The 13,453-nt window shown below is 47.9% G+C and overlaps 1 protein-coding gene across 1 annotated transcript in view; it reads left to right on the top strand.

Moving 5' to 3' along the window:
- Nucleotides 1-13,453, top strand: part of CRPPA (CDP-L-ribitol pyrophosphorylase A) — a 193,063-nt gene that overhangs the window by 22,425 nt on the left and 157,185 nt on the right. Inside the window, 1 exon segment of the mRNA XM_040431297.1 lies at nucleotides 3,132-3,281. Coding sequence (XP_040287231.1) covers nucleotides 3,132-3,281 — 150 coding nt within the window.

Genomic DNA, 13,453 nt, shown 5'->3' with positions numbered 1-13,453 from the left:
GTGTTCTGTGGGGCACTGTCAGGGGTGTATGTAACAAAGTTTAAATTCTGCCCCTAGTGGACAAGACAGGAAGTCCTAGTGTTTATTCGGGGGCTGGTAGGTGGGGTCTATCTCAGAGGGGGCCCCTCTTAGTAACTGCTGGGGTTGCCTCTGGCATTGAGCACTACTGTGCAATAAGATAAAAACACGTTAAAGAGTGCTTGTCAGCAGTATCAACCACCCTATTAAATCAAACATACTGCCCGGTGGGGTTGATCCTGCTGATTAAAATGACGCCTATCTTGTGAAAATTGGTTGCTGCGTTCCTGAGAAAAAAATACTTTTTTATTCTTTAGGCAAAATAGGGCTTCAGCGCACTGAGGGGCGGGGCCTAGCTGATTAGCGCTAGCCACACCCCTAGTTGCATAAATAATAAAAGTCTTTTTTTCTCAGGAATGCCGCAATCGATTTTCGCAAGATGGGTATCGTTTTAAACAGCAAAATCAACACTACTAGACAGTCAGTGACTGGGCCCCACAGCAAATTTTTGAATGAGGCCCCCCACACACAGCAACTTTTTTGCACCCCCCTACTCCCTTGCAACCCCCACTCCTGTGACTAGTCAAGATGGCTCTCTCAGACCAGGCCCAGCAGTCATTTCACTGTATATGTTCTTACTATATATAATGTTATTGTAGAATACTGTGGAGAGGGGCCCAGACAATAGAATCTTTTAGTCCTTCTGAGGTCGGGCCCCAAAGCAGCTGCTTCCCCTGCTACCCCTATAGCTACGACCTCTAGACAGTATGCCTGGTTAATGCTCCATTCACACGTCCGCAAATGGGTCCGCATCCGTTCCGCAATTTTGCGGAACGGGTGCGGACCCATTCATTCTCTATGGGGACGGAATGGATGCGGGCAGCACACAGTGTGCTGTCCGCATCCGCATTTACGGAGCGCGGCCCCGATCTTGGGGTCCGCAGCTCCGCAAAAGATAGAACATGTCCTATTCTTGTCCGCAGCTGCGGACAAGAATAGGCATTTCTATAGGGGTGCCGGGCGGGTGTGTTGCGGATCCGCAATTTGCAGGTCCGCAACACACCACGGACGTGTGAATGGACCCTAATAGGGTCGATTCTTCTGATAGGCCCTTTAAATCCGCACCTCCGGCTCCCCCTTTCTTTCTGTGTGGCAGACCATAGATGCTGACTTGATGTTGAGCTTGTGTTTATACTCGGCATCCAACCTGAATAAGCAGAACTGCAGTATAAAGTATGGCGGCACATTACAGACTCTAGGGCCTCATGCACACAACCGTGCTTGTTTCGCGGTCCGCACGCCACGGATCAGGAAGACACGAATCGCAGCCATGTGCATGCCGCCATTTTTTTTAAATAGAGGTAGACACTTATCCATCATGCAATACCATCAGGGAGGCGTCTGATTGGCTGCAAATTTATTCTGCAGCAGAACAACAACCCCAAACATCCAGCCAACGTCCTTAAGAACTATCTTCAGGGTAAAGAATGACAAGGAGTCCTGGAAGTGATGATATGGCCTCCACAGAGCCCTGATCTCCGCATCGTCCAGTCTGGGATTCCATGAAGAGACAGAAGGATTGGGGAAAGCCTACATCCACAGAAGATCTCCAAGACGTCTGGAACACCCTCCCTGCCAAGTACCTAGAAGATCTGAGGCTGAAGGCAAAGGGCAGTCACACCGAACACTGAGTGGATCTAGATGTCTCTTTTCTTCATTCACTTTGTAGTGAACGCTCAACACTTCTATTCTTGAAAACATTCTTACTTTGCAGCATTTTAACACACCCGCCTAAAGCTTTTGCATATAGGTAATCGCTCTTTAACGGCCCAGGTGTGAGACTCCTATTCATTGGCCATCATAAAAAATAATCGCGGGGAGACGCATTTTTGGGACCTTCAACGATTAACCGTGATCTGTGCTGAAACCTGGCAGCAAGTGTTCGGTTTTCCTGCAGCGCCACCACAGGGGAAGTGATGCATTACACAGCGCCCACTGAAATCCATGGATGTGCCTGTAATGGAGACATGAAGAGAGAGAGAAGACCATGCTTTTTGTGGCCGCTCTCTGCTTTGGCTGATAGATGGTGGTCATAAATTGAGGACACATTCCCCCCCCCCTCTCCGCCCCCTATAATATCTCTAAAATCCTTAACAAAAATTTGATTCCAAAGGGCTTGTCTGGGGTTTTCAGAAATATGCGTAAGGGTCCATTCACAGGTCCGCAAATTGCAAAACACGGACACCGGCCATGTGTGTTCTGCATTTTGCGGACCGCACATGGCCGCCACTATAATGGAAATGCCTTTTCTTGTCCGTGTCTCGGGACAAGAATTGGACATGTTCTATTTTTTCGCGGGGCCGTGGAACGGAAGTACCGGATGCGGACAGCACACTGTGTACTGTCCGCATCTTTTGCGGCCCTATTGAAAATGAACGGGTGCGGACCCATTTTGCGGACGTGTGAATGGACCCTAAGGGCAAGGAATTAAACAACATAAAAAATGAACCAGTATTCACCCAGTAAACTACCCTTCGCTCCAGTCCCACAGCTCTGGTGGTTCTTACCGGTCCTGCAGCGATGATGTCACATGTGTCGTTCACTTGCCTGCTGCAGTCAATCACTGACCTCAGTTCAGGTGACGCCTGGATGTACGGCAAGCGACGGGCTGGAGTGGTCCTGTGATGTCATCGCTGCAACCCCTTTAAATGAGTAAAAGGAGCCTTCCAGGGAAAAACTATAAGGGTAGTTTGTTAGATAGATAAAAACACCTGATGTATATTAGTCATGAAATCCCTACGTTACGCAGATCTGTAGTTTGTCATGCCACAGATCTAGCCCTATTCAAACTGCATGTGTAATTACAAACAGGGACTGCTTTTTATACAGAAACAGCGCCACCTTTGTTAATAGGCTGTGGCTGGTATTGCAGCTCAGTCCCATTGATTGCATGGGGATGAGCTGCAATGGCAGATAATTCAGCTCTGCTACATCTGTAGATTGCACAGTAGTTGCAGCGTTTCCTTCCGGGCCCTGGCCTCATGCTGTGCTCTATATTGGATTGTTATATCTCATCCCCGTAAATTTCACCCCTGTCCTTCCTTCCTCCGCAGGCCGCTGGGGCAGTGCGACCTTTGGTGTCCACGGTTATTGCCCCGTCCTCAGATGGATGCCTCGACCACTCCCTGGAACGAGCGAAGCACCGGGCCAGTGAAATGCCGCAAGCCTTTCTCTTTGATGTCATCTATCAGGCCTACCTTCAGGTGAGTGTGAGCTCCATGGGTTCATGTCCGGACCTCAGGCAGCACTCGTGTGGTCGTATGACCATGAGCCAACTTGTCCTCTCATTGAAGTATATAGGGGTTCATATGGGGTCATCTACCATCGTAAACCGGCTCCAGTCGTAATGAAAATGTCCCCCTTAACGAACACGTTCTATACCAATGGCTATATATTTGTAATACTCTGGTCACAGCCAAAGCTGCATTCAGAAGGAAGTCTACTGGATTCCTGTTAGCAGAGTGCAGTGCATTGTGGGAGCTCAAATGTCAGAACTAAACTGGCGGGTCACATGTCGCCGGCGAGTGAAAAGAAATCGTATTTTTTAACTGGTTGCAAAGAAAATTTTCGAAGCAGCTTTGGATGTGAATGGAGTAAAAGGTATTATGTGACTATGTATTTTGCACTAAACTGTGGGGGATATTCAGCTTTAACAACCCCTTTTCAGTTTTACAAGACCACCAGCGCTCAGCTTGATGGCTGCCTATTGCTGTCAGTGGTCGCTGATGAGGTCCTTGCGAGATGCGCCTCTGTAGCTAATTTCGGAGAGGCGTCCCCGATCCGGCAACACCTGCCCCCTCTGGTTGCATCCATATCCCTCATTCCCCCCGTAATGAGAATCTGCCATACACACAGTTTGAATATATGTTGCACTATAGTCGAGCTCCTGAAGGGGTTAACACCGCAGTTTCCCTCGTCTTGAGCAAGGGGTCACATACTTTCTGTAATGCAGATGTTGCGTTTTATGGTCGCCTTTAAACTCCTGGAATGTAAGTGCTTTTGGCTCATAAACTTTGTATTTTATGCTTCCGACGTTCTGCGATTATTACCTTTATACAGCGCTAAGATAATAGGGGTGATAGTACCCTCTGGAGTGGGGGTGGGGCCGTCATACAACATACTTGCTGACTTCTGGGAAGGAACGTGAGGAAATTCTGAAAAAGCGGTGCATGTAGCGCCCCCATGTTGAATGTTTTATTTAGGCACGCCCATTTATATAGGACACTCCCCCAACCTACAACATTGGAATCACTAATATGTCCCCCTTCAGCAAACCCCACAATACAGACCACCCACCAGACCCTCTAAGTAAAGGTATACACTGCAACTAGATCCTCCTGTATACAACCCCTCTGCTAGATCCCCACTATACAGACCCCAGACCAGACACTCTTATATAAAGACCCCAGACTGGATCCCAGTGTATACAGACTGCAGGGCAGAACCCCCACTACACAAACCCCAGACCAGATCCCCTGTACACAGACCCCAGACCAGATCCCCTGTACACAGACTCAGACCAGATCCCCTGTACACAGACCTCAGACCAGATCCCCCGTGTACAGACCCCAGGCCACATCCCCCGTGTACAGACCCCAGGCCAGATCCCCCGTGTACAGACCCCAGGCCAGATCCCCCCGTGTACAGACCCCAGGCCAGATCCCCCCGTGTACAGACCCCAGGCCAGATCCCCCCGTGTACAGACCCCAGGCCAGATCCCCCCGTGTACAGACCCCAGGCCAGATCCCCCCGTGTACAGACCCCAGGCCAGATCCCCCCGTGTACAGACCCCAGGCCAGATCCCCCCGTGTACAGACCCCAGGCCAGATCCCCCCGTGTACAGACCCCAGGCCAGATCCCCCCGTGTACAGACCCCAGGCCAGATCCCCCCGTGTACAGACCTCAGGTCAGATCCCCTGTATACAGACCTCAGGCCAGACCCCTCTGTATTTACAGACCATATATAAAGACCCCAGACCAGATCCCACTGTATACAAACTGCAAGGAAGACCCCCCCATCTTACAAACCCCAGGCCAGATCCCTCTTTATATACTCTCCAGACCAGATTCCCTGTATACAGACCCCAGACCAGACCCCTCTGTATTTATAGACCATAGACCAGTCACACTTATAGAAAGACCCCAGGCCGGATCCCAGTGTATACAGACTGCAGGACAGACCCGCCACTCTACAAACCCTAGGCCATATCCCCCTTTATATAGACTGTAGATCAGACCCTCTTATATGTGGTGTCGTATGTGCTGCCCAGGCGTGATTACCCAGTGCAATATATGATGGTGCAGTGGTACAGTATATACATGGTCACCCAGAGGAATGTATGATGTTATATGCACTGTACGGTCCATGGTCACCCACAGCCGTATAAGCTGCCTGGCTCCGTTGTTACCCAGAGGTATATGCAGTTTCCTTGATCCCTTTCAATCCCTGTTTCTACACTGGAAATCCCTTCTTGTTAGAAGGATCCCTTGAAAACAAGCCGATCACAGGGTGTTTTACAGCTGACACCACCAGCGATCAGCAGCAAGCGTTTAATTACTCTGCAGTGCCACCTCTGGGGAAATCAGACAGATTAGGTCCTCCACAGTATGGCCTCATGCACACGACCGTTGTGTGCACCCGTGGCCGTTGTGCCGTTTTCCGTTTTTTTTCGCGGACCCATTGACTTTCAATGGGTCCGTGGAAAAATCGGAAAATGCACCGTTTTGCAGCCGCATCCGTGATCCGTGTTTCCTGGCCGTGAAAAAAATATGACCTGTCCTATTTTTTTCACGGCCAACGGTTCACGGACCCATTCAAGTCAATGGGTCCGTGAAAGAACACGGATGCACACAAGATTGGCATCCGTGTCCGTGATCCGTGGCCGTAGGTTAGTTTTTATACAGACGGATCTGAAGATCCGTCTGCATAAAAGCTTTTTCAAAGCTGAGTTTTCACTTCGTGAAAACTCAGAACCGACAGTATATTCTAACACAGAAGCGTTCCCATGGTGATGGGGACGCTTCTAGTTAGAATACACTACAAACTGTGTACAAGACTGCCCCCTGCTGCCTGGCAGCACCCGATCTCTTACAGGGGGCCGTGATCAGCACAATTAACCCCTTCAGGTGCGGCACCTGAAGGGGTTAATTGTACTATCATATACCCCTGTAAGAGATCAGGGCTGCCAGGCAGCAGGGGGCAGACATCCCCCCCCCCTCCCCAGTTTGAATATCATTGATGGCCAGTGCGGCCTCCCCCCCCCCTCTCTATTGTAATAATTCGTTGGTGGCACAGTGTGCGCCCCCCCTCCCTCCCTCTATTGTAATAATTCGTTGGTGGCACAGTGTGCGCCCCCCCCCTCCCTCCCTCTATTGTAATAATTTGTTGGTGGCACAGTGTGCGCCCCCCATCGGCCCCCCCTCCCTCTATAGCATTAACAACATTGGTGGCCAGTGTGCGGCCTCCCATCTCCCCCCCCCCCCAATCATTGGTGGCAGCGGAGTTCCGATCGGAGTCCCAGTTTAATCGCTGGGGCTCCGATCGGTAACCATGGCAACCGGGACGCTACTACATTCCTGGTTGCCATGGTTACTTAGCAATAGTACAATAGTAGAAGATTCATACTTACCTGCTGCTGCGATGTTCGTGTCCGGCCGGGAGCTCCACCTACTGGTAAGTGACAGCCTCAGGTCTGTGCGGCGCATTGCTAAATGAACTGTCACTTACCAGTAGGAGGAGCTCCCGGCCGGACACGAACATCGCAGCTCCCAGGTAAGTATGAATCTTTAACTATTGTACTATTGCTAGTAACCCGCTGCCACCAATGATCGGGGGGGGGGGGGGGGGGGGGGGATGGGAGGCCGCACACTGGTCACCAATGTTGTTAATGCTATAGAGGGAGGGGGGGCCGATGGGGGGCGCACACTGTGCCACCAACGATTTATTACAATAGAGGGAGGAAGGGGGGGGGGGCCGCACTGGCCACCAATGATATTCAAACTGGGGAGGGGGGGGGGTCTGCCCCCTGCTGCCTGGCAGCCCTGATCTCTTACAGGGGGATATGATAGTACAATTAACCCCTTCAGGTGCGGCACTTGAGGGGTTAATTGTGCTGATCACGGCCCCCTGTAAGAGATCGGATGCTGCTAGGCAGCAGGGGGCAGTCATGTACACAGTTTGTAGTATATTCTAACTAGAAGCGTCCCCATCACCATAAGAACGCCTCTGTGTTAGAATATACTGTCGGAAATGAGGTTTCACGATCTAACTCATATCCGACAGTATATTCTAACATAGAGGCGTTCCCATGGTGATGGGGACGCTTCAAGTTAAAATATACCATCGGATTGGAGAAAACTCCCATCCTATGGTATATTAACTCCTGACTTTACATTAAAAGTCAATGGGGACGGATCCGTTTGAAATGGCACCATATTGTGTCAACGTCAAACGGATCCGTCCCCATTGACTTGCATTGTAATTCAGGACGGATCCGTTTGGCTCCGCACGGCCAGGCGGACACCAAAACGACTTTTTTTTTTCATGTCCGTGGATCCTCCAAAAATCAAGGAAGACCCACGGACGAAAAAACGGTCACGGATCACGGACCAACGGACCCCGTTTTTGCGGACCGTGAAAAAAAACGTTCGTGTGCATGAGGCCTAAGAGACACTCATTGAAGTTGCTCTTCGCTACGGCTTTTTGATTGTGGTGATGAATATAGGTCGTCCCCTCTATTAACTTGGGCTTTATTTGTGAACCCCTTTAAATTTCCTATATCAGTTCCTGGTGAAGCTGGCAGCCAATAGAGCTCCTAGTAGACGTCACCCATAGTCTCCAGACTTCTGAATGGACCCTCCATGTAAACCTTACCTACATATCTGCCATTAGCTTCATGTTACGTTTCGCTTTGCCTCCCATGTTATTCCCGGACGGGCGCGATCTCCTATATAACTACGTCTGCAGAGCGTTCCTCCATATACATCTGGTTCTGGTGACTTCTCCATGGAAAAACGGTCAAGCGGTTAAACCCGTGCAAACAGAGACACGGAACCAGTTATGAATTAGCGCCGAAACGACGTAACTAAATTGTCTGCTAAATGCACAAACCCCGACTTCAAAGGGGAAAGGGCATAATTGTAATAAGGAGCATTAAAGGGAAATATTGCATGCACATCATCTGCCGAGGAACCAGCCACGTGTTTGATCTTCCCTGATCCTGATGGTTTCTGACATCTCCTGAAATAATTGAAAACTTTTATTCGGAGGATGAGTCAGATGTCCGTGTATAAAATCCAGGCAGATGAAGTACTCCTAACCTCCACCTAAACATGGGAACTGTTTTTAACCCCTTAATTAGCCATTTATTCCTACTCCGGAGGCAGTAACATAATGCTCTGCATTGTTCTACTGTATCGTGTAGCAGTTTCCAGCCAGGCCGTGTCCACCATGGCAATGAATGGAAACCCTAAGGGCCAGTTCACACTGAGGTTTTTGGAGCTGACGGCGCGCCCTTCCTTGGAGTAGAATCTGTGCTGAATCTCTCATTAAGGGTGCATTCACACGACCGTATAAATAGATCCGCATCCGTTCCCCAAATTTGCGGAACGGGTGCGGACCCATTCATTTCAATGGGGCCGCAAAAGATGCGGATAGCACACCGTGTGCTGTCCGCATCCGTTGTTCCGTTCCGTGGCCCCGCAAAAAAGATAAAACATGTCCTATTCTTGTCCGCAACCGAGGACAAGCTTAGGCATTCTCTATATAGCGCTGGCCATGTGCGGTCCGGTATCCGTGTTTTGCGGATCCGCAATTTTCAGACCGCAAAACACTTACGTTCGTGTGAATGCACCCTAAGGCTACATGCACACGATGGTATGTGTTTTGCGGTCTGCAAATTGCGTATCCTCCAAAAAAAACGGATGACATCCGTATGCCATCCGTTTTTTTGGCGGATCAATTGTAACAATGCCTATCCTTGTCCGCAAAACAAACAAGAATAGGACATTTTGAAATGTGTCCGCATCCTATCCGCAAAAAAAACGGAACGGACACGGAAACAAAATACGTTCATGTGCATGAGGCCTAAAATGAATGGGAAGCAAATGGGAAGTTTGATTCGGTTTGCAGGTTTTTTCACACTTTTTTTGCCGACTTTGCATTGAAATAAACACTCATTGGTTAAAAAAAGCATCAAAGAAAAATATGTCAAAAACCGCACAAAAAAAACACACTGAAAGAAACAACATGTAAATTCCTCTCCTTTTAAAAAATCTGTCGTGTGAACATACCCGAAAAGGAGTGTTACCCACCCTAGCGTTATGCCCCTGCTCGAGGAGCATGATGGTCATGCTGCAGGCTGTGTCGGCCATCCATGAATGTCACCGCAGCAGGTTTGGGAAAAAATTTATCAAATTGCCACCAACCTGTTGTCCAGGACGGTGACAGCTTCACAAAGATGTTGTGTAGTCTGAGAGGTTTAGCGTCATGCAGCAAAGGAAGTTTAAACTCTGTATTCTAATTCATGTGCGGAGTCACGGGGCAGAACCGTTTTTTTGAAGAGTCACACTAGCCACTCCCACTTGTGACTTGAAGTCCCACAGGTAATTTCTTGATGGCGTAGTCAGCATAGTCATTCCTGTGAGACATCAATCGAGCCAGGAAGGACTGGTCAGGGCGACTCTTCAGGTGAGCATCTCCATCCTCCCATAAATTGGAATACAGCAGTTCAACTTTTTTTCCCCTGCATTATACAAAACCTCCCTGAATCTACAAGATCATGATCATGATTGCAAAACTGTCACCAGCCTGGATAATGTTGGTAGCAGTTTGGGGTCCTAAATTCCAAAAACAGGTTTCCTTTAATCTTGATTCTGCCTTCTCTCACTTCTTCACATTGTAGCCTCATGCTTGTAGTCCAACCTATTGGTTTTGACCGTGGCCCGACTTCTGATAACATTTTTATTTAGTTAAATTCTTTGGTTTGTCGCAGCCTGACCACTTTCCCATTGGAGACTCCTGGATTTGTTCCCGACTTAAAGAGCCTCTGTCAACATGATCAATCCTATTAAACCAGGCATACTGCTTGGTAGGGCTCATCATGCTGATTAAAACAATACCTTTTCTTTTGCCTGTATGTTAAACTGCTGTAGAGATATCTGCTTGTTATTCATATGCAAATTAGCATGTTGGAGCATCAGGGGGTGGGGCTGAATTCTTGGAGCACTGCTTTTGTAACACCCCTATGTTCTGCATACTCTCCCCTCCCCTTGATTGTCGGGGTTAGACATCAGCATGTTAGGGCAGAGCTGTATTCTGGATCTGTCTCCTAGCATGTACATATTCACTACTGACTATAGCCTTGCCATGTTTAGAATAGAGTTTTTTTTATGCCTAAAAAGCTAATTCCTATTTCTAGTTTATTCGCAAGCACAATATATGATTATAAATAAACCGGTAATATGTATTTGCTTTCTAAGTATAGAAAACTGCTCTTCTCAATATGAAGGAGGTAAGTGGTTAACCTTGCATGTAGATGTCTCAGGTTCAAATCCCAGTAGACATGTAAATTTTTTCCTTTATTTTTTTTCTCCCTCATTTAACCCATAATAAAAGGCCTTACAATATTGGGAATTAGGAGTTTTCTATACTTAGAAAGCTAATACATATTACTTGTGTCTTTATAATCATATATTGTGCCTCTAAATAAACCAGCAATATCTATTAGCTTTCTAAGCATAGAAAACCTCTATTCTCAATATAGTAAGGCTATAGCCTTTATTATAGGTTAAATGAGGGGGGAAAAACTGAAAAAAATCTAGACGTTTTCTCTTACATCCAGGCTACAGCCTTATCTTATTGAGAAGAGTGTTTTTCTATACTTAGAAAGCTAATACATGTCACTGGTTTCTTTATAATCACATATTGTGCCTGTAAATAAACCAGTAATAAATATTAGGTTTCTAAGTATAGAAAACCTCTGTTCTCAACATGGTGAAGCTATAGTAAGCAGTGTATATGATATGTACATGCTAGGACACAGCTCTGCCCTCAGCATCTAACCCTGTCAATCAAGGGGAGCAGGGAGTGTGCAGAGCACAGGGGTTTTACAAAAGCAGTGCTTCAAGGATTCAACCCCTTCTCCTGGTGCTCTAATTGCTCATTTGCATATGAATACAAATGCAGATATCTCTGCAGCTGTTTAACATACAGACAAAATAAGAATGTCATTTTAATCAGCATGATCAACCCTACCAGGCAGCATGCCTGGTTTAATAGGGTTGATCATGATGACAGAGGCTTTTTAACCTCTAGTCCAAACATTCAAAGTAGCCTAACCCAATGCTCGGTGACTACTCTTTGGACCACGACCTGAGAATCTGACCGAGAAAGTCCATACTTCCTTGTGTTAGGTTGAAGGTGAGGAATCTCCTCTTTAGGGCCCATGCTGCGCACCACAAGTTGCGGTCTGCAATGTACGGGCACCGACTGTAGGGCCATTGTATGAGGCAGCGGACCCATTCACTTAAATGGGGTCTGCGATCCTCATCCAATGGTCCCGACCGCAAAAAAGTAGTCCATGCTCTACTTTTTTGCGGTGCCAAGGCACAGACAGGAACCCCCTCGGAAGTACTCCGTAGTGCTTCCATGGGGTACCTTGCCTCTGTTCCGCATCGCACCTCCCAGATTGCAGACCCATTTAAGTGAATGGGTCCGCATCTGTGGTGCGGTGCACAAACGTCTGGTGCCCGTATATTGCGAACCCGCTGTTTGCGGGCCACAATACGGGCACGGCTGGGCGACGGCCATGTGCATGAGCCCTTAGACTTCACACCTCAGTTTTCAAAGCAGCAGTTCGGTTGTCCTACAAAAAATGTAGTGAGGTAGTCTATAAAATCTATCTGTATAGCGCCACCTGCTGTTTGATATTTGTGAAGAATCAGGGTTTGTTCTGTGTATCACCAAATTAATTTCCAGAGCATCTCCTACCAATAGTCTGTGAAAAACCACTGCCAGGACACGGATGCAATGTTGTGTCAGTGGTTTTTCACAGACTCATGGCCTTCAATGGGTGTGTTTGGTCTGCATGATGGACCCAAGTTGTGCATGTCTCTGTTATTTTTCTACTGAGTGGAAAACCACTAATATGTCAACAAACACAATAAAAGTCAATGGTACGTGTGTTTTCTCTGGAGAACATGGACAGCGCATGTCCGTGATTCACTGAAGTGTGAATGAGGCCTTAAACACCGTCACAATTACAGGGAGTGAGCTGCAGCAGAAAGGATACACCACCAGAGCTGTGATAGGGAGAGAGCCGCAGCAAAAAGGATACATCCCTGAGCTTAGATAGGGAGAGATCTTCAGCAGAAAGAGCATGCCCACTGAGCTGTTATAGGGAGAAAGCTGCAGCAGAAAGGATACACCCCTGAGCTTTAATAGGGAGAAAGCTGCAGCAGAAACAATACATCCCTGAGCTTAGATAGGGAGAGAGCTTCAGCAGAAAGAGCATGCCCACTGAGCTGTTATAGGGAGAAAGCTGCAGCAGAAAGGATACACCCCTGAGCTTTACTAGGGAGAAAGCTGCAGCAGAAACGATACATCCCTGAGCTTAGATAGGGAGAGAGCTTCAGCAGAAAGACCATGCCCACTGAGCTGTTATAGGGAGAAAGCTGCAGCAAAAGGATACACCCCCTGAGCTTTAATAGGGAGAAAGCTACAGCAGACAGGTTACACCCCTGAGCTTAGATAGGGAGAGAGCTTCAGCAGAAAGAGCATGCCCACTGAGCTGTTATAGGGAGAAAGCTGCAGCAGAAAGGATACACCCCTGAGCTTTGATCCGAAGAGAGGTGCAGCAAAAAGGACAATCCTCTGAGCTGTGATAGGCAGAGAGCTACAGCAGGAAGGACGTACCCACTGAGCTGTGATAGGGAGAGAACTGCAGCAGAAAGGATACACCCCCTGAGCTTAGATAGGGAGAGAGCTGCAGCAAAAAGGACAATCTGAGCTGCTAGCTAGGGTAAATCTAGCAAAGCAATAAATGAGAAGATCTCTGGATCCATGTGAGGTACAGGGCTGGTTCTGGCTTTGTTAGAAAGAGACTGTCTATGATTTCCATTTTCACATTAATCATAGGAGAACCCCTTTAAGGATCCATGTCTCCATTAAGAACGGTAATAAGGAGCGTACAATGGCAGCTCCCAGATCGTAAGCGAGACTCCAACTGTGGTGGACTCACGTCAGCCATACGTTTACAGCCATTTGCTGATGCTGGAACCATAGCACCAGTGGTTTGCGGTAGATGACGCCAACTTAGAAGGTTTGTCTTTTATGAGACAACCCCTTTAATCCAATTAGCCATAGATAGCACAAGGG

This window comes from Bufo bufo, chromosome 5 (assembly GCF_905171765.1).
Source record: "Bufo bufo chromosome 5, aBufBuf1.1, whole genome shotgun sequence".
NCBI classification, from domain to species: Eukaryota; Metazoa; Chordata; class Amphibia; order Anura; family Bufonidae; genus Bufo; species Bufo bufo.
Note: the sequence above shows the minus strand (reverse complement) of the source record. Positions and strands in the feature narration are given on the sequence as shown.